The 22408-nt window shown below is 47.4% G+C and overlaps 1 protein-coding gene across 1 annotated transcript in view; it reads left to right on the top strand.

Moving 5' to 3' along the window:
• Nucleotides 1-21885, top strand: part of LOC134970330 (uncharacterized) — a 33816-nt gene extending 11931 nt beyond the window's left edge. Inside the window, exons 2-13 of the mRNA XM_063946327.1 lie at nucleotides 4410-4548; nucleotides 5184-5315; nucleotides 6216-6327; nucleotides 8238-8356; nucleotides 9147-9188; nucleotides 10573-10605; nucleotides 13776-13868; nucleotides 15380-15405; nucleotides 15869-15988; nucleotides 17300-17449; nucleotides 18208-18247; nucleotides 18926-21885. Coding sequence (XP_063802397.1) covers nucleotides 4410-4548; nucleotides 5184-5315; nucleotides 6216-6327; nucleotides 8238-8356; nucleotides 9147-9188; nucleotides 10573-10605; nucleotides 13776-13868; nucleotides 15380-15405; nucleotides 15869-15988; nucleotides 17300-17449; nucleotides 18208-18247; nucleotides 18926-19227 — 1308 coding nt within the window. The 3' untranslated portion in view covers nucleotides 19228-21885. The remainder of the gene's footprint in view (nucleotides 1-4409; nucleotides 4549-5183; nucleotides 5316-6215; nucleotides 6328-8237; nucleotides 8357-9146; nucleotides 9189-10572; nucleotides 10606-13775; nucleotides 13869-15379; nucleotides 15406-15868; nucleotides 15989-17299; nucleotides 17450-18207; nucleotides 18248-18925) is intronic.
• The last annotated feature ends 523 nt before the right edge of the window (nucleotides 21886-22408 follow it).

Here is a 22408-nt window from a genome sequence, read left to right as displayed (position 1 = left end):
AGCGGCACGCTCCTACGGTACTAAAAAAGGAGAAATACCGCGCGTACAAAATGTAATTAAAATATACAGCATATATATAAGAAATGGGAAGCCGTCTTACAGAGTTATGATGTATCCACTCAACTCAAGATCCTAAAGATCTTTGAGTCTACTACTTGGTCCCTACTTTAGACAGATTACCTGAATCTTCTGTCCCCAATGGTATATACACAATGTGACCTTACGTATTTTGAATGTGTGACCCTATTCACAGAGTTAAGTGCTTCTCACCACCTGTGTGAGATCCTTACCCCCCTCTTGGGTCTTGCGATACATACTGTTTTTGTCTTGGTTATGTATGTCCCCCCCCCCCCCCTTCCTCTTCCCTCCTCATTCTTCTCTGTCTCTTTTTCCTCCCCCCTTATTCTTCTCCATTTTGCAATTTTAATGTTACATATTTTGTCTAATATACTATCTTTATAATAAAATAGAAAATGAATATTGAAGGACGGGTTACCTCTAGATACTTTTCAATTGTTGGTTGATTTACTGATGTGCTGCGCCCATAACTTTTGACAGGAGGGTTTCTGTTTGATTCTTCTCTCATTCGATTCCCTCATGTCCTCATAATGCAATTATTATTATTATTATTATTATATACTTTGCAGAATGCGCTCACAAGGTGGTGAGTCCACATATTCTTTATGATTGGCATGTATTATTTTATTCTCTTTTATGCTCATTTATATAGCGCAATTTATCTCATTTCCTTGTCACGACGATTTTGTACACAGCAGCGCTACATCATGCGATGTATTTCATGCGGTATATTTTCAATCAAAGATGTTTGTATGTCCTCATGTGCCTTTTCTTCAATAAAAATTATATTTAAAAAAAAAAACACAGCATACATGCACTGGTCAGTGATTCAATTACATTTTATTATATATATATATATATATATATATATATATAATTTATTCCACACTCAAAAACATTATCTCTCTCCTAAGAGCTGCCGCACTTCTAACACTTATTTTTAATGATGCATCCGATTATTAAAAAGAGCGAATAAGCAATGATAATAACCATTATATTTGCAGATATTATTGCAGCTGTTATTATACTGTAGCAGACGGTGAAAAAGATGATGGTTTAGTTGATCCAGAATAATAACAGCAGATGTTATTGCAGACGTTGTTGCACTATGGCCCTCATTCCGAGTTGTTCGCTCGGTATTTTTCATCGCATCGCAGTGAAAATCCGCTTAGTACGCATGCGCAATGTTCGCACTGCGACTGCGCCAAGTAACTTTACTATGAAGAAAGTATTTTTACTCACGGCTTTTTCTTCGCTCCGGCGATCGTAATGTGATTGACAGGAAATGGGTGTTACTGGGCGGATACACGGCGTTTCAGGGGCGTGTGGCTGAAAACGCTACCGTTTCCGGAAAAAACGCAGGAGTGGCCGGGGAAACGGTGGGAGTGCCTGGGCGAACGCTGGGTGTGTTTGTGACGACAACCAGGAACGACAAGCACTGAAATGATCGCACAGGCAGAGTAAGTCTGGAGCTACTCTGAAACTGCTAACTCGTTTGTAATCGCAATATTGCGCGTACGTCGGTCGCAATTTTAAGAAGCTAAGATTCACTCCCAGTAGGCGGCGGCTTAGCGTGTGTAACTCTGCTACATTCGCCTTGCGAGCGAACAACTCGGAATGAGGGCCTATGTTTCAGATGTTATTTATAGAGCGGATACTATGTTGATCATAGGTAACCGTTCAGTTACGCAGCGCACAGATCTGCAACAATCCCAGAAGCTTTTTCTTGTTGGGTGTTTTATTGAGTCAATTTGTTCTGTTTCCTACGGTACTAAATGTACAGCCCCATGCATGAAGGTGGCTACAAGTGCAAAATATACGCGGAAAAATAAAAAAGCCAGGCGCGGTGACAAACATTTGTGCGCAAGTTGCATTTTGTACATGGCGCAGGCGGAATGGCGTCCAACTCTTAGTGGTGTTTTGCACTGCAATTCACCAATGTACCCTGTGACAATTTGAACCATGCTAATGATCTTATTTGAATATTGTTGTGTCAACATAGCTCCGTCGACCATGCAATCCAATACCCCTGTAAGGTGACATGAGTGGATATGCCTGACCCCTTTCACATGCAATTTAGTAGCACTGTATTACGCATTGCATCAGCTGTGGGTATGAGGCCTCTTTGTGATTATAACTGTAACCAAGGGCAACTCAAATAAACAGCTCCCCCTGACAGAGACACTGCACATTCCTAGCACCGAATGCATCCAGACCGATGAATCATGTATATAGTATGTACACCTGTGATTTTCTGTCTGCTTTCTCCCAACCCTTCATGTAGAAGCTTACAGTATATTAGATGGATCACAGGTGTGTGTGGGAGGGGGAGCAAAATCTGTAATGGGTAAAACCATGCAGCACTGCAGGTGAGGCAGATATAACATGTGCAGAGAGAGTTAGATTTGGGTGGGTTATATTGTTTCTGTGCAGGGTAAATACTGGCTGCTTTATTTTTACACTGCAATTTAGATTTCAAACTGAACATTCCCCACCCAAATCTAACTCTCTCTGCACATGTTACATCTGCTCCACCTGCACTGCACATGGTTTTGCCCATTAGAGGAAGATTTTGCTTTTGTGATCCATCCTGAATAAGGCACAAAATACATTGTAAATTTAAGGTGCATATTTAATGTTGAAAACGCAAATATAGAATCCGACTTTTTGTTGTTTTGGAAAGGTGGATTCATGCCGAAGCGAGAACCACAAATAATTTACTTGGTGATGGTTACAGTACAAGACCTCTCTCTTACTACAGTATAACCGTATACGCTTTACTTTCATGCAATTTTTAAACAACAATAAATAAACGTTTGCGACACTGTGTAAATTGTGTGTGAGGGGAAATAAACTGTGCGACTATTTTCTGGAAATTCAAAGTTATTTAAAAAACTGCAGGTGCTGCGTAAATAATTACTGATATTGACATTGGAATGTGAGCAGTCCACAAAGTGCCAGCGAAGGGGTTAAGCCACACCTAGTGCCAGCCCGCGACAATCCCTGGCCTTAAATCTGCCTTTTATCCACATACCACGCCGATGAGTCAGGAGGAACGCTGCGTTATACCGGAACACGTAGTCCTTATCTCAACACAGCCCAGTGCTAATTGTATCCATACTTGCTGAAAACTCTGGGGCTTAATTCCAGAAGTTACACAGTGTGATAGACAAACGCATGAAGGAGGTAATTCCAAGTTGATCGCAGCAGGAATTTTGTTGGCATTTGGGTAAAACCATGTGCACTGCAGGAGGGGCATATGTAACATGTGCAGAGAGAGTTAGATTTGGGCGGAGTGTGTTCAATCTGCAATCTAAATTGTAGTGTAAAAATAAAGCAGCCAGTATTTACCCTGCACAGAAACAAAATAACCCATCCAAATCTAACTCTCTCTGCACGTGTTACATCTGCCTCCCCTGCAGTGCACGTGGTTTTGCCCAACTGCTAACAAAATTCCTGCTGCAATCAACTCAGAATTACCCCCGAAGTCCAGCAGATCACCCCTGATTTCCGCCACATTCCTCCTATGTAATCTGATCATACGTAATCTAGTCTATTCATGAAGCAGTGAAAAGAGTGGAGAAGTGAGCCAGTGGAGAAGTTGCCCATGGCAACCAATCTGCTTTGAAGTAACATTTATCAAGCGCATTCTATAAAATTATACGTAGCGGCCGATTGGTTGGCATGGGCTACTTCTCTACTGGCTCACGTCTCCATTCTTTTCACTGTTTCATGAATAGACCCCTTACAGCTATTTAAGCCCATTTCACTTCCAACTCTTCATCACACGCGGGTGGTATTCAGTATGCCGGCTGTTGGGATTTCAGCGCTCAGTATACCGGCGCCGGAATCCCGACACCCGGCATACCGACAACTATTCTCCCTCTTGGGGGTCCACGAACCCCCTGGAGGGAGAATAAATAGCGTGGTGCGCATAGCACGCCACCGTGCCCGCAGCATGGCGAGCGCATAGATCCTGCTGTCGGTATGCTGGTGTTCGGGATCCCGTCGGCACCCATAGGGTTTTATTATAAAAATGTACTTGGAACAGGTTTGTATTGGATGGGGAACCTGTATGTGGAATTCATGTGCGTTACCTTTGTTGGCGTCCAATAAACCAATATTCGATAAGAAAATCCCCTAGAAACACAGTGTGTTCTGACGCCGGCAGGAAGGGGGTTAGGGAAGCAGCCAACACGTAAAGCTTTGTGTATGGGAGCATCGTGCATAGATTGCGTAACCAGGGTTACCACAGTCACATGCACAGACATAGAGCTGGGCCCGGAATGTGCTAGCATGAATGTAAATGTCTGTTTTCTGCTGTCTCACAGCTTGTGGTTGGACGTTATATCCCAGAGAATCCAGAGGAGCCGGATAACGGCCTCGCTCACAACCGGACCCTGCGGCACACCGAATGCTATGAAGACGAGTACCCGTTGAAAGGGAATTGCTGTAGGCTTTGCCCAGCAGGTGAGCTGTTTAGTTATCATTTACTGTTTCTATAATATGGGTCCAATATGGAGTCGCACGTAATGCGCTCGCTGGTATCAGAGTTTGCGCCAGTGACGGCCTTGGTTCATGAGATCCGACTGTTTGTGACGCCAAATGATCACAGCCCGGGAGTCACTGGCAGCCAATCACTAGGAGTAGTCTAGCCTGGCTGCTTGTGGTTGGTTGCTGCTGAAGGGGTGTCAACCATTGATCATTTATTGGCGGTCCTCCTCTGTGTGCAAGTAGGTTTCCTCCACTACAACCCCATCAGCTTATATTTACTAAGCTGAAACCTTTTTGGATATTAAACACGAGAATGTACCCCCTACTGTATATTATAAGGATATTATCATCATTTCCATGACCATATAAAAAGGAACAAAACTACCGGCCAAGTTACAAAAGTCCTAGCGGACCTCTAATAATGTTAGGTGTGCATTATTCCTTCTAAGATTCTATGTGGGTGTGTATATACTGTATATTTATATGATGTGTCCTATAGTATGACCCATTCAGTTCCTGTAAGAAAATCAACTTCTAAATAGCTACAAAAAGTAACCCGTGACCCTGCGATCTGGGCTGGGTGTATTGAACCATATATGATTTGTTCCCAGGTACACGCGTGTCTCAGCACTGCACCGTGAACCACGCACGTGGAACTTGTCAGCCTTGCACTCTGGGGAAGGATTACACAGCCGGACCCAGCGGACTGGAACAATGCCTCTTCTGCCTCAGATGTAGGAAAGGTATGGTATAGCAATTCCTCACACGGAGATACAGGGTTCTATGGGGGTTATTCAGACTTGATTGCTTCTCTGCAAATTTACAGAGGTTTGCGACTGAATAGCTGCCGCCCAGACAGAGTGAAAACCCGCCCCGTGCATGTCTGCATACGCCGTGCGAAAATCACGATGATCGCCGGTCAGATGCAAATCCGTTTGCAACTCACTCACCTTCTAATGATTTTTCCAGTCTGTACGCAGCCCAGGACTTACTCCTCCAGTGCGATACAAACAGGCTGATCGGGGCCGGAGCTGACGTCACACACCTGCCCTGAAAACGCTCGGCCACTCCTGCGTTTTTCCTGACACTCTCAGAAAACGGCCAGTTACCACCCACAAACGTCCATTTCCTGTCCATCAACTTGTGTACGGCTAGTGATCAAGAAAGTTGCAGTATTTTTTTGTCGTTTGGCCCTGCGCACTGCAATCCGGCCGCCTAGTGTATTCGCATAACAGCGATCAGGTCTGAATAACCCCCTATTTACTAAGCCTTGGAGAGAGACAAAGTAAATGGAGATAAAGTACCAGCCAATCAGCTCCTAACTGCCATGTTACAGGCTGTGTTTAAAAAATAAAAATGACAGTTTGGAGCTGATTGGTTGCAGACAATATGAACCGTCAGATTATGCAGATCCGCTGATGGTAATGGGGGGAGGGAGTGGGGTGTCACATTTCACTTATGTTCATGTTGCTTGGACCCCAGTCATGACAGAACACATACATGTAAGCGCTATGCGGCCTCTGTCATATCCATATACATTGCAGACCATATAGTGCAGGTTGCGTCGTCCTATTATCAGTCTGCGCAGGCGTCATAATAAGAAATATATGAGAATTATCGTCTGTCCTTCTTCCATATTACAGATCAAGTTCTGGTACAAGAGTGTACAACGAGACGCAATGCAGAGTGTGAGTGCAAGCCTGGGTACTACTGTCTACCCGAGGAGCCGTGTGAGGCCTGTACACGCTGCTCAAGGTGGGTGCAACTTGCGGAGGTTCCCCGACATGCCATGGACTGCCAGTCTTAACGTAATAGTTCTAGGGTTCTAGATGCATATTTATCACAATCCGCATCTCAGATGAGGGTGGGATGTGATGTGATCATTGAATGCGTGGCAAGGATGTATCACTTATCACACGCTTGTGAGAAAGCTCTGTCCCCGGGAATCCACTTACTGCAATTCTCAGGGTATATTTCGCGAATACATGTTTGTGTCCGTGCATGTACCGCATGATCGGTTGCTATGGGCAACTTCTCCACTTTCTCTCCAAGTTTTGATACATCTCCCACTTTAACTCCTTGCTTACTTTGCAAAATTGAACTAGCCGGTCCAGAAACTCACCGGTGGTCACGATAAGTGATAAGTGTTTAGCGTGGCCTACCTTTAAATTCTATTAACACTTATCACTTATGAATTTCTTTAACACTATTTCTCCATTTTAATTACATCTCATGTTTGTATCACCCTCTCTATAGCTTCGGCTTCCTAACACTAGTTTATTAACACTATAGTTTTTTCACTGGTATGCTGCCCTGGGATTTCTGGCTTATGCTGATTTTTGGGATGTCACACCCTGCACCTAGATATAGCGCTAGGGACCCCAAATATACAGAGAGGCTTTGACACGGCTTTGGGGCTTATTCATACATTTGCGTAAATATATGTAACTGAGATCTCTGAATTCTAATATTATGTGGGATTTAAATCTGGTTGCTGTTATCATTCAGTGTGCTGGGGGAAACAAAATGCCTTTTTTTCTTGCTTAGAAATACCCCTCCCTTTCAAGCACCTGAATGATATCACTAAGATAATTGAGCATCTGCCACTATATATGTACTTTATCTCTCTCAAAACTTTGATGCACCCCCCCCTAAGTTTTATGGCATGTGCCATGGCAATTGCATGATACTTAGTATAGTGTAAGTCATCCATAGCTGCCTGAATCAAAAGTTTAGGGACAAGTGAACATCTTCCAAGTATCTTCCCACAGGCAAACTGTGAATAATAGGAGAAGGGGCAGGGGTGGGGGGTGCAAAGATGGGATAGGGCCTTTAAATCGTACCCCTAAGGAGAAGCACAGTAATGGGGTAGGTTGGAATAGTTTCAAATAACTCTTGTACCTTATGTGCCTAAAAGGAAGTACAGGGCGGATTGTATGGCCTGAGCCTATGTCAGATCACATGGGGTGTCCCCTATATCACAGGTGTCCGATCACATGGGGTGTCCCCTATATCACAGATGTCAGATCACATGGGGTGTCCCCTTTATCACAGCAACCCGATCACATGGGGTGTCCCCTATATCACAGGAACCCGATCACATGGGGTGTCCCCTATATCACAGGAACCCGATCACATGGGGTGTCCCCTATATCACAGGAACCCGATCACATGGGGTGTCCCCTATATCACAGGAACCCGATCACATGGGGTGTCCCCTATATCACAGGTGTCTGATGACATGGGGTGTCCCCTATATCACAGATGTCAGATCACATGGGGTGTCCCCTATATCACAGGTGTCCGATCACATGGGGTGTCCCCTATATCACAGGTGTCCGATCACATGGGGTGTCCCCTATATCACAGGTGTCTGATGACATGGGTTGTCCCCTATATCACAGGTGTCTGATGACATGGGTTGTCCCCTATATCACAGGTGTCCGATGACATGGGGTGTCCCCTATATCACAGATGTCAGATCACATGGGGTGTCCCCTATATCACAGGTGTCCGATCACATGGGGTGTCCCCTATATCACAGGAACCCGATCACATGGGGTGTCCCCTATATCACAGGTGTCTGATGACATGGGGTGTCCCCTATATCACAGATGTCAGATCACATGGGGTGTCCCCTATATCACAGGTGTGTTCCTTTTTAGCTGTCCCGAAGGACAACGCATTAGAGAACGCTGTACGGCCACGAAAGACACGATATGCGAAGACTTCCCTGGAACAGAGACAACCACCAGTAAGATCGACGAGAAGACTCAGCGGATCGGTATGTAACCTGGTGTCTTAACGCTTTTCTATATTTCAGGATCTCGTCTCCCTAGGAGTCACGGGTTTCCACTGTAATCACTGTACTTGGAAAGTTCCTTTTCCTATAATCCGGTCTTGTGATGCTCTTAGACAAACTCATTGTGCGATTTCTCTGCGGCAGATGTTTCCTGTCTTTGTCCACATGAGATGGAAGGAGGGGGGGCTTCTAGAATTTCCATAAATGTCGGGTCGCCAGTGTGTCTTTCTTTACTGTTACAGGAGAATGGGAGCTCTGTCAGGGGCCTATTTATCATTAATCACACACTTAATGCAATCTGTGCGCAATATTATCGGAATGGACGCAGGACTCCTGCACAAGCGCAGTCCCACTGATCATCCATGCATGGAAGCCATTGCAGGTTTCCTGCGGAACTCCCTGCAGGCTAATTATGCAAAGTGTAGCCTATAGGCTACGGAAGGGCTAACGCCATCTTCAGACGGCAGTAGATGCGGGGGCCAAGCCTGGGAAGGATTCACATTCCAGAGCTTTGTAAATATGACACCATCACTTCCCAATAGACACCTCCGGGGGCTGCGGCTGCCGCAGGGAATGGAGATATCTGCCGTGATCCCTTCTTCAAACATGAGGGCGAGACAAAATATTTGCAGCTACCCCCAAAAATGTGTCTCGTCTGGAAATAAGCCGCCATTATTTAATGATAAATGGGCCCCTAATTGAGTAGCGTGTAGCTCTGTATACTAGTTGTGTGTACCCGCAGCCTGCCACTAACGAGTTTCATCCTCCGTAGCGCCAACAGCCTCTACGGGTCATCAGACTGGATCCCAAGCAGGTGAGAGATGAAGAATGATGAAGAGGTGGAGGAGGTGAAAGGTCGCTGTAAGCATAAGTGCAGCAGGAAATAAAGGGGGTCATTCAGACCTGATCACACGCTAGCTTTTTTTGCAGTGCTGCGATCAGGTCAGAACTGCGTATGCACCGCAATGCGCAGGCGCGTCGTACGGGTACAAAGCGGATCGGTGCTGGGCGATGGATTTAATGAAGAATCCATTCGCACAGCCGATCGCAAGGAGATTGACAGGAGGAGGCGTTTGTGGGTGTCAACTGACCGTTTTCTGGGAGTAGTTGGAAAAAGGCAGGTGTCCCCAAGCGTTTGCAGGGCGGGTGTCTGACGTCAATTCCGGGACCGGACAGGCTGAAGTGATTGCAGCGGCTGAGTAAGTTCTGGGCTACTCAGAAACTGCACAAAGTTTAGTTGTACCGCTCGGCTGCACATGCGTTCGCACACTTACACAGCTAAAATACACTCCCCTGTGGGCGGCGACTATCAGATCGCAGGACTGCAAAAAACTGCTAGCGATCGATCAGGTCTGAATGACCCCCATAGTCTGACACCAGTAGTACACAATATAATATACCGGGGAAAGGAACGGCCGCTTCCAAACACCACACACAGATGTGTCCTCATACACTAGTGGTGCCGTCGCACCGAACACTAATCTTTAGCGCAACTTGGCTTGGGCCGAGCACCTTCACACCTTTTGCACGAATGTGCACCTTAAACGCAATGTGATGCGACAAAACCCCTTCGCGAGTCTGCACAGATTTATTTGGTATACGATATGTGGATAACTGCAGCGGCCGCGGCTTTTATCACGTCTAGTTCTGTTATTCTTCAAATACAGAATCAGCCGCACTCGGATATACAAGTGTTGCACATCACATTGTGATTAAGATGCACATTTGCGCAAAAAATGCGTTTTACACCCTACAACCACAAGTAAGCCACTTATGGTTCCAAAGATGGAGCGGAAACGGAAATCCCAGCATGCCATGCCAGTCCAAGGGGCTCATTCACAACATAGCTTCCTTCCCTAATAGGTATTGGGCCCATGTGGCCTCACCCGTCACTTCCATACTGAGAGGGAGAAGAGCGATCAGTCCTGGGTCTATATTCTTATTAGTGGCCGGTGATATAGCGCCTGTACTGCAGTGTTGTACAGAGGATATTTATATTCATCCCCATCTGTACTGTACAGACGGTGTCCCTGCGGATACAGCATTCTGGGGGCCGTCACGGGCCACCAGCTTCTATATTAGGGAAGGACAAAGGGTCCCTCATACAGTATAACATTCCGCAGCAAATCCGGTCAGATGTGTGTATATGTTATCATGTATGTGACCCGTCCTGTGACGTATTGTCTGTTATCCCATAGAACGTGACACAAGGGACCAGAACAATGGAAGAGGTAAGATGAAGCATGTACTAATGTCACTATTATTATTATTATCATTTATTTATAACCGTGTGACAGAACAGAGTATAAGCAAACAGTGTGGAAACATGGCACAAGCTGACACACGCAGGGGAGAGAGGCACAGCGACACACGCAGGGGAGAGAGAGGCACAGCGACACACGCAGGGGAGAGAGAGGCACAGCGACACACGCAGGGGAGAGAGAGGCACAAGCTGACACACGCAGGGGAGAGAGGCACAGCGACACACGCAGGGGAGAGAGAGGCACAGCGACACACGCAGGGGAGAGAGAGGCACAGCGACACACGCAGGGGAGAGAGAGGCACAGCGACACACGCAGGGGAGAGAGAGGCACAGCGACACACGCAGGGGAGAGAGAGGCACAGCGACACACGCAGGGGAGAGAGAGGCACAGCGACACGTGCAGGGGAGAAAGGCACAGCGACACGTGCAGGAGAGAGAGGCACAGCGACACGTGCAGGAGAGAGAGGCACAGCGACACGTGCAGGAGAGAGAGGCACAGCGACACATGCAGGGGAGAGAGAGGCACAAGCTGACACACGCAGGGGAGAGAGGCACAGCGACACACGCAGGGGAGAGAGAGGCACAAGCTGACACACGCAGGGGAGAGAGGCACAGCGACACACGCAGGGGAGAGAGAGGCACAAGCTGACACACGCAGGGGAGAGAGGCACAGCGACACACGCAGGGGAGAGAGAGGCACAAGCTGACACACGCAGGGGAGAGAGGCACAGCGACACACGCAGGGGAGAGAGAGGCACAGCGACACACGCAGGGGAGAGAGAGGCACAGCGACACACGCAGGGGAGAGAGAGGCACAGCGACACACGCAGGGGAGAGAGAGGCACAGCGACACACGCAGGGGAGAGAGAGGCACAGCGACACACGCAGGGGAGAGAGAGGCACAGCGACACGTGCAGGGGAGAAAGGCACAGCGACACGTGCAGGAGAGAGAGGCACAGCGACACGTGCAGGAGAGAGAGGCACAGCGACACGTGCAGGAGAGAGAGGCACAGCGACACATGCAGGAGAGAAAGGCACAGCGACACGTGCAGGAGAGAGAGGCACAGCGACACGTGCAGGAGAGAGAGTCACAGCGACACACGCAGGAGAGAGAGGCACAGCGACACACGCAGGAGAGAGAGGCACAGCGACACGTGCAGGGGAGAAAGGCACAGCGACACGTGCAGGAGAGAGAGGCACAGCGACACGTGCAGGAGAGAGAGGCACAGCGACACGTGCAGGGGAGAAAGGCACAGCGACACGTGCAGGAGAGAGAGGCACAGCGACACGTGCAGGAGAGAGAGGCACAGCGACACGTGCAGGAGAGAGAGGCACAGCGACACATGCAGGAGAGAAAGGCACAGCGACACGTGCAGGAGAGAGAGGCACAGCGACACGTGCAGGAGAGAGAGTCACAGCGACACACGCAGGAGAGAGAGGCACAGCGACACACGCAGGAGAGAGAGGCACAGCGACACGTGCAGGGGAGAAAGGCACAGCGACACGTGCAGGAGAGAGAGGCACAGCGACACGTGCAGGAGAGAGAGGCACAGCGACACGTGCAGGGGAGAAAGGCACAGCGACACGTGCAGGAGAGAGAGGCACAGCGACACGTGCAGGAGAGAGAGGCACAGCGACACGTGCAGGAGAGAGAGGCACAGCGACACATGCAGGAGAGAAAGGCACAGCGACACAGCGACACGTGCAGGAGAGAGAGGCACAGCGACACGTGCAGGAGAGAGAGGCACAGCGACACGTGCAGGAGAGAGAGGCACAGCGACACGTGCAGGAGAGAGAGGCACAGCGACACACGCAGGAGAGAGAGGCACAGCGACACACGCAGGAGAGAGAGGCACAGCGACACATGCAGGGGAGAAAGGCACAGCGACACGTGCAGGAGAGAGAGGCACAGCGACACGTGTAGGAGAGAGAGGCATAGCGACACGTGCAGGAGAGAGAGGCACAGCGACACGTGCAGGAGAGAGAGGCACAGCGACACGTGCAGGAGAGAGAGGCACAGCGACACGTGCAGGAGAGAGAGGCACAGGCACAGCGACACACGCAGGGGAGAGAGAGGCACAGCGACACGTGCAGGGGAGAGAGAGGCACAGCGACACGTGCAGGGGAGAGAGAGGCACAGCGACACGTGCAGGGGAGAGAGAGGCACAGCGACACGTGCAGGGGAGAGAGAGGCACAGCGACACGTGCAGGAGAGAGAGGCACAGCGACACGTGCAGGAGAGAGAGGCACAGCGACACGTGCAGGGGAGAGAGGCACAGCGACACATGCAGGGGAGAGAGGCACAGCGACACATGCAGGGGAGAGAGGCACAGCGACACATGCAGGGGAGAGAGGCACAGCGACACATGCAGGGGAGAGAGGCACAGCGACACATGCGACACACGCAGGGGAGAGAGGCACTAAGGCACAGTGACACGCAGGGGAGAGAGAGGCACAGCGACACGCAGGGGAGAGAGGCACTAAGGCACAGTGACACGCAGGGGGGAGAGAGGCACTAAGGCACAGTGACATGCGGGATAGATTTAGTTGTTTGGTACATTTGATAGTATTGATCTAAGTAGAGAGTTTTCCGCCCTCGGAACAGGAGAACATCCTCTGCCTCAGGAAGGCCCCGGTCCCTGGATTTCCCCTCCAGGCTGTGACTCCTGTGTCCCAGACATGCCCTTTGTACAGACTGACATAATCTACGTCCATTGCAGCAGCTGTAGCAGGAGGAGCTAAACCCACAGCAGCGAATCAGATGTGTGCTTTCATTATCTAACCCGCACTAGCCGGATCAGTGCCAATTCCTTCTCCTTATATCCAAACAGTCTTCTATAGGATTCTGCTGGCGGAGCTGTCACTTTGTTGGGGTGTAGGAAGGTCTCCCCACTTTTCATGCTATTTTCACAGTTCGCAATTTGGACAAAATTTGCAAGAGCAGCGCAGATTGTCATTTCTAATTGGATTGTGCGAATCTCGGGTGCGCACAGAAAGGCGAAGTGTGCGGGTTTAGCTCCTCCTGCAAACTTGCACCCAATTGAATCCCTTCCCCCCTATTATCACGGGGGGTATTTAATAGTAGAGTTATCACAGTACAAAGCCCTTAAGACTGGTTTCTCTATTTCTCATTTGCAGATTGGTACTGGGAACCCATAGTTGGAGCTGTTGCTGTAGCCATTGGTATTTTTCTTGTGCTGGTTTTATACTATACTAAGCCCTGGCGCCGAGGTAAGAAGATACAAATAATTTATCTTAACACTGTATATAAAATAATCCGTTCTACCCATGGCAATATAGTGTACCTATTATATATGCTGAAATGTGTATTTTTAATTTATATTGAGATGAATGTATAAAATACACGGATGGCAGTGCTGAATGCGCAGTACAGTGCCATTGTTTGTCTCTCCCCTTATATTATACCACATAACATCTCAGCCTTATTATCGTGCTGTAATCCAGTTACGTTATAATGGGTTGGGAGCATGGTGTTGGGTTGGGGTTTGGAATGTAATTGGGAGAGGGCCGTGTTCATAGGTTTCAGTAAAAGTGTAAGAAAGCAGGCGAAGGGGAGAGACGCCGTCAGGCGAAGTGGAGAGACGCCGGCAGGGCGAAGGGGAGAGACGCCGGCAGGAGAAGGGGAGAGATGCGGGTGACGCGGCGGGGGAAGGGGAGAGACGCGGGTGACGCGTCAGGAGAAGGGGAGAGATGTAAGGTTATAAAAAATAAAAAAAAACTTTGTACCTGGAACAGAGCATATTGCCATAAGCGTGCATAAGTAGTGGGTAAGTCTGTTTTTTATACATCCCACCCCCCGCTGGGGGGCAATTACAGCTCACACTAAGGAGCAATGTTTTGCAGTCCTTGGATATTAGTACATGTTGTATTTAAGACAATTCATATTTAATTTCATCTTCCTTTCATATAGAGACATTAGTGTGTAATTGAGGAGGTGTGAATATACGGTCATATCCTCCTCTCTCACCTGGTCCCAGTGTATAACTAATAGGGAGAAGAGGTACTAAAGGCCTGTACACACCATGTGATACGCTCCATGAGTGATATCGCATAGTGTTATTCCTCACCTCCCGGGCGGCCGACCTGGTGCATACACTGTGCGATATCGCTAGTGATATCGCACAGTGACGTCATGCCGCGGCCGGTCCGTACATGCAGCTTTAGACGATACATCCAAATTAAGCTGCATCACAGCCGACAGCGGGGGTCGATAAGGATGCGCGGGAGCGTGCGTTGTTCACAGTATACACACTGGGCGATATTACAGAAGGGTGAAAATGAACGATATCACTTGGAACATTGCATAGTAGGGGGCCTATGTACTATTCATTGGAGAGAGATAAAGTACCAACCAGCCATCTCCTGTCATTCTTCAAACACAATCTGTGACATGGCAGTTAGGAGCTGATTGGTTGGTACTTTATCTCTCTCCAGTTTATGTCTCTCCGAGGCTTTGATGCATAGACCTCTAAGCCTTGCAGAGAGATAAAGCGGAGAAAGATGAAGTGCCAGCCAATCAGCTACTGATTGCCACGTTACAGGCTGTGTTTGAAGAATGAAAGTTAGAAGCTGGTTGATTGGTACTTTAGTTCTCTCCACGGCATAGTACATCTGCCCCTAGAGGTGATATTAATTTGCTAGTGACACATTATTGTCCTCTTCCTGCACGACTGCATTAAATTCTGCATTTAAAGTGATTTTTGTGTTTTCCTTTTGTATAGGAAAAAGACCAAACAATGGGAGTGAGGTGAGAAACGTCGGCTCATTAATATGTAGCATTTCCGCGCACCGAGCACTAAAAACGCAGCTACAGTATATTTCCCATCCCCCACCCCCATCGACATTAATTTCAGACACCGTTCCCATAGAGACAGAGGCGCACAACCTGCCGGACAGAGCTACAAGTGTTACCGTAGAATTTACGGGGCCCCTACAATTAAATAAGAGCTGGGCGCCACCGGCAGTGCGTAGTATCTCCTGGATTGTAGATTAGGAGGATACTAGAACTCCACCACAAGTTCCGTGGCCGTATACAGGAATAGACGAAAGACCAAGGCGTCTCTTGCGCAGACTGCGGATAGACTCCACAATTGCCGCCTCGTGCCTTTATAAGGGCACAGATTTCCGTCAATGAATTTCCTCTGCTATGTGATACACGGTGTATGGTTGGGTGGCTGTAACTAGATGATCTTCTTGTTTTATCATAACAGAGCTCACTCGTTGCCACGACCGCAGATCCCAGCGCAAACTCTACGCCGCTAATTGAAAGAAACATTAACAGGACAGAAGAGCAAGTCCCAGAGGAAGTACAGCTTGTGGCAAATGAACATGTAAGAGTTCTGTGTAATATGTAGGGCAGTCCTAATTTTAGGACACTGTTCCCCTCTCCTGTCCGTCAGGACTGTATGGAGGCGTGTTCTGCTCATTTCCACCCACGGGGGTCTAGCACACCTGCTACAGGTGCACAGATCAGTGCTCGGGTGTCTTTAGGGCAGGGAAAGCGGGTGACATGAGGCACAAGGAAGCAGAAGGTGGCCTGATGACAGCAAGCGAGGTAGAGATGGCCAAGGAACGAGGCAGGAGGTTGGGAGAGCGGCCTCGAGACTAGGTTATGTGGAAGGGTACACTTTGATGAACAGGTGGGATCTCAGGGCCCGTTTGAAGCTTTGCAAGATCGGAGAGAGCCTAATAGAGCGAGGGAGCGCGTTCCAGTGAAGGGGGGCAGCGCAGACAAAATCTCGGATTTGCACACGGGATGCAGTGACCAGGGCAGAGGAGAGGCGATGGTTCATGCCCGACCAGAGAGGGTGGGAGGGAGTATGTAGGGAGATAATGTGGGAGATGTAGGGAGCAGTGGAGTTGGAGAGGGCCTGGTATGTGAGGGAGAGGGCCTGGTGTGTGAGGGAGAGGGCCTGGTATGTGAGGGAGAGGGCCTGGTATGTGAGGGAGAGGGCCTGGTATGTGAGGGAGAGGGCCTGGTATGTGAGGGAGAGGGCCTGGTATGTGAGGGTGAGGAGTGTGAAGAGATTCTGTAGGGGAATGGGAGCCAGTGTAGGTATTGGGGAAGAGGTGTGGCAGATGTGGAGCGGCGGGAGAGGAAGACGAGTCTAGCTGCAGAGTTGAGAATAGATCTGAGGGGAGCGAGATGGGAGCGTGGGAGGCCAGTCAGGAGAATGTTGCTCTTAAAGCAAGTCAAGAGACATTTCTCATGATAATTTGGTCATTTGGGGGCACTGCGATATTGGGGTCTATAGCCGATATCTGTATCTGGGTTTCATGTTAATGAATTCACATAGGCAGATGGGGAAATGGGAAGTATTAGGACTACAGTAGTAGGAATTATAGTTTGGAATATGTAAGTAATTCTGGATTATAGGCCAGGATGGTACAACATTTAACATTCATAGACAGTGGGGGCGGCCATTTTGTTGACCAGTAGTCACAAGATGGCAGGCTGTAAAGGAAAAAGCAGAAGTGACAGGCATCAGTCCATCAGATATTTTCTGTCATTAGTCTGCCGCACAACTGATGAGAGGTAACGTGGTTAGTTGTGAGCGCTGATTGCACTACGCCCAACACAAGCAGCAGCTGCCCGGCGGTAAGTGTACATCTATTACAGAAAGTACGCTTTTATTCCTCAGGAGCCTGCGCACCCTGAAAGTGACACTGCGCAGATTGCGGAATCTACTGCACCAGCAGCTGTGAGTAATCGCGGAGGTTATGAAGATTCCGAACCAGTTGTGGATGATGTGGATGACGAGGATGAAGAATGTGAAGAGAACATGGAGCGGGTAAGAGTGGAGTTACACCTGACTGTGTCCTTGTCTCGCTTATGTCAGAGCAGTCCCTAGATTCATCTTGAACTAGGAAACGTGAAAATAAAAGAAAAGAAAAAGTGAAAGTGATAGTAACAGGAAGTGACAGTTTGTCTTTAAGAGGTTTATTATTGTATAATCCAGAGGTTCCCAAACTGTGTGCCGTGGCTCCCTGGGGTGCCTCGGGACACTTGCAGGGGTGCCCTGGGTTGGTGGTCCAGGACCAATTCAAATTATTCATGGTCAGTATAATAGGCAAAACCAGCGCTGGTGGCTGCCAGTCATAAAATATGTGGCCAAACAGAAGCAAATCCTGTCCCTCACCACACAACTGACCCTAAGGATGACATATAAACGCCATCTACTTAATGTAATATTTCTTTCTAAATTTCTCAATAAGAAATTTTTGGCCTAAGGGTGCCGTGAAAAAAATTCTTATATTCCAGGGCGCCGTGATTCAAAAAAGTTTGGAAACCACTGGTATCATCTGTAGTCTACGATACCACAAGCTATTGCTCTCCTGTATACGCCACAGATTCTCAGGAGAGCCCTTCAATTGTCAAAAAAAATATCTTTCATACTGTATGTAATTGCAGAATGTTGTTAGTATGTAACTATATTATATTATATAGTTTAGTTTTATTAATATTTAGTTATGTCAATTACAAAATATAACATTTTCTTTATAACCACACAAGAGATTTATATAATGTATCACTGTCTTTCTTTCACAGCCTTGCAGAGAATGTGATCAGCCCCCATTTTGCGACTGCCGTAAGTATGGGAATATGGGCTTTGTATATCTGACTGCATGCATATCTTATGGTCTATTATACATAAATCTGCTATCACTGCAAGACAGAGAAGTTGTACCGACATGCTATGCTTTGCTACTTGAGCTTTTTTCCTCCAACTTATTTTTTTTTTTAGTCCAAGTGCCGGCCAGCACGATATGCCATTTAATTATTATTTGCAACTCATATTTATGACAGTGGGCTATAAATACATAGATGTGTCCTCTGCTGAGCAGTGTAGCTCCTTTTGGGGTCTTTTCTGATCAAATGGGTGTCTGAATTGCAGTGTGTTTCACCAAATCCGCTTCACAAGACTGCACTGGTTAATTTTATATGCGACACTTGTATATCGGAGTCTGAATCTGTATACGAAGCACAGCGGAACTTGGCGTGACAAAGCCGCCGCATTGTAGCACTTCGTATACAGAGTCGCTCGGGAGCGGGTGCAACTGCATCATTAGCGTATGAGCACACAGCGGTGTCACTGGGTGTGGTGACACCCGGTGCACGCTCTGCCCTATACCCCCGATGGCGACACCCGGGTGCTGGCCGCAGCCCCCCGCACCCGGCTTGTGACACCACTGTGAGCACACATCAGTCTAAGAAAAATAATAATCGCTGGATATTAAAAATGTGCATTTTCTTCATTCTTTTGCAGAGTGGACGGATTTCATATACATGATTGTTGAGCATGTGCGCACCGACGCCATCGTCCGGCTCATAAGACATCTACGCCTCAACGAGAACAAAATAGAAGAAATTATGAGGGACTATTCCAAAACCTCTGAGCAGAATTACCAACTGTTCATGGCTTGGAGGTACCAAGTTGGCAAACAAGCCGACATGGCAAAGGTTCTACGTATTCTAGACGACATGGGGCTGGGAGGTTGCTGTGAAAATGTTTTCAATTGCTTAAGAAGTAAAAAGATCCCAATTAGCTCGTCCTGGAGGAACTGCTGATGGTCTGTCAAGCTCGGACATTCCTGCCGCGTGGTATTTGGTGCAATGAAGGGTTACGGTTTATGACGGATTTTGTCTTCCGAGAAGGCAACACGTTCTCTCAGTGGCTTGGAGATTGATGAAGATATTTGATTGGCGTCTTTACCCGACAATTACTACACTGCTGCCACACAAAACGCAGTATGACATGACTTGTACAGAGGTGTCCTTTTCTACTGTTGATTTATTTGCGCCAACCCCCCACCCTTCGCTCTCAGCGCAGCATGTCCCGGGTGCGTCTCCTCTGCACCGAGTGTCTTTATCAATGGGGTGTGCAACATTTGTGCTTCCGTGTGTGACTGAAGGCCTTATTCTTGTTTGTAAGGAATTGCAAAGCCGCAAGGAAGCAGATAAGCAATTCCGTGTAAATAAAATGCAAATTAAATTTGCGAGATCACAGTTCTGCATTTGAGAACGCAGCATTGAATCACCACCGCGATGGTTTTAGGCACTGGTCAGCCTGTGTAAGCTGAAGGTTCCAGACACCCAGGTCCAGGAGGCCTACGTTGGATGATGCAGAACCTGGACTAGACACACCCCATTTTGAAAAAAACATGCTGGGTGCCGCCCCCATCCCCACAACGCTGCAGCATGCCAATGATGCGGTGGCTGAAAGTGATCTGCGAGCGATATCGCAAGACCTGTTCTCCATATACACGGAACGGGTCTTGTGCCTGCGCAGAGTCTGAATCTGTGTGAGAAGGACTCCTCACGCCAAGTCCTGTTGTGCTTCATCTGCAACTTTGTGCGTGTGTTAAACTAATTCCTGTGCGCTTAATGTTGGAGCTCTGCGAGCGGCTTTTCAATGCGAGTAAGGAAAAACACGGTACGCTACTCATCTTGCAGCGTCTCAGCTTCACACTCGTATGGTGCATGAATGCTTAGTGAGGACACGCCTGTAGAAGGGTTTTCTGAGGGTATATTGTGCGTTGACAGTCATAGGCTGCTTGGTTGTCCTGCCGGCAGCCATTTTACAATCTGTGTATTATGAGATTTAAGCTTTAACTTGGCAAAGAATGACCACAAATTCCACTCCATCACAGCCAAGAATAAAGGCCAGATGGTGCCTACACGAACAAAGTGGGCCAGGGGTTTTATTTATTTTAAACTGGTGCAAATGGGCAGTGCCAAACATAATGCAGTCACAAAACTAGTGCCAAAGAGGACGTTACGGAGGGGACATTAAAATTCCAAACATTTTACCTCAGACTTTCTCCTCAGAAACGGCTTTAACACTTTTTTTATACATTTCCGTGCTAGAATTTGGTCTGTTCGATATCATTTGTGGCCATTTTAACTTAACGGGGTCTATTTACTAAGGTCTGAGTTTCATAGAAGTTGCGATGTTGCCCATAGCAACCAGATTTTAGACTCTTTTATCAAGCACCTCCTAGAAGATAATGGCTAGAATCCGATTGATTGCTACGGGCAACATCTCCACTTCTATGAAACTCACACCTTAGTAAATATACCTCTACGTCTCATTTAAGTAGTAAATAACTAGGCTCTCCTAATCCTCCAGCTGCTGGTAGGCCGCATATAACTATGAGTATATATGGAAATAGTTAATGTACAGTATGTAGTACTGAGAGTATTTAGTGCCTTTACATGTTTACTTTACATAATTGAGCTGCAATTTAGGAGAAACCGAGAAATTCATTAACGAGTGACGCCACTGGCGCCGTACGTACCTCGGTTGACTTTCCCTCCTAAGAACCTGCAGGAAATGCATTGCCTAGGCCATCTAGGCACAATTGCACAAAGCCTTTTTACATGGCACGAAAGAGATAAAAACCAAATATACTTGACTATGGTGTTCTTCAAATGTTCAATATAAAATGCTGCCTCAATGTCAAGCCGCAGGGTGAAAACATGGTTGAACAAAGTACGATGCTACGTAAATTTAATATATTAATTTAATTTGTTTTACTTAATTCCCTAAATGTATTTATGCTCCAAGGGGTTTCTAGGGATGTAGCTCACATGAGTTATTTAATGAGGAACTGTGAACCATAGGTCACCATTAGAAGCTGAGTGACGTTTTGGCGGTATTTTAAGTGCTATGACTTTACACAGTGAAGGCAGCCATTTTGTGGATAGAACAGATATTTGTGTTCACCAGTGATATCATTTAGACTAGGCACCAACATCTTCCCTTCGTTGCCTCAAACAACTGGGTTGGTGAATTGATGAGCTGCAGTCCCAGAAAAAGTTTTCAGCACACAAAATGGCTTCTTGGTTCTACAAAATGGCTTCCTCACAAAGTGCCTTAGTAATGTAATAGTAACAAGTCCTGCCATTTGTCATGGAAACTAAATAATGGTATGCATTCCTATTCTTATGGAATTCTCTTATTTAAAAAGTATTTATTGTTTTTATTTATGAAACTGTATTATTGCACATACTGTACCAAGGGGGCCTTTATTTCTTGCACAATGAAGAAAAATTATATAGATTTTTTTTTGTAACAGAGCTAAAGTCGCACGTTGAAGGGTAGCAAACATCCAAATCTATTTGTTATGTACTTTTGGTAAAATGATGGTTTTTGTTTTGTATTTTTCAGCGTCATTGTAACTTTTTGTGTTTTTGTAAATAAATGTTATTTTCATTATTGTTGAATTTGTGGCATGTTTTCCGTCCCATGATATAAGTGGAAAGTCCCATCCCAAAACATACGCAGCGAGCTGACCCGTGTTCAGGGGGTAACGCGAGTGTGCTGTATTCGCTGGTTGGGGCGAGCGGAGGGTATACTGGGCCTTATATAGAGATAAATGCAGTCACTGCGCTCGTATTCATAAGGTACACGCACATGCAGCGGCTATAGTGTGCGTGCGCGACCCTTCACCATGCGATAGCATGGCGATTGACAGGCATCTGGGGGCGGTAACGCAGCGTTGGGGGGGGTCAGTCAGGAAACATGGGCATGTCATGGCCGTTATCGGGGTGGCCTGATGACGACACCCGCGCTTCCTGAGAGTGGAAACATGGTGCCGCACCGCCTGCATAAGCAGCAATGTCACGTAGGCAGGGGTCTACCTCTATTTGATGCGATTGCGGGGTGGAGCCACACATGCTGAGTAGCGTGGTCGCAGATTTTCCTGCGATAGCAAAATCTGCGGCCAACTCTGAATAACCCCCACCA

Source organism: Pseudophryne corroboree, chromosome 11, assembly GCF_028390025.1.
Source record: "Pseudophryne corroboree isolate aPseCor3 chromosome 11, aPseCor3.hap2, whole genome shotgun sequence".
Lineage (NCBI taxonomy): Eukaryota > Metazoa > Chordata > Amphibia > Anura > Myobatrachidae > Pseudophryne > Pseudophryne corroboree.
Note: the sequence above shows the minus strand (reverse complement) of the source record. Positions and strands in the feature narration are given on the sequence as shown.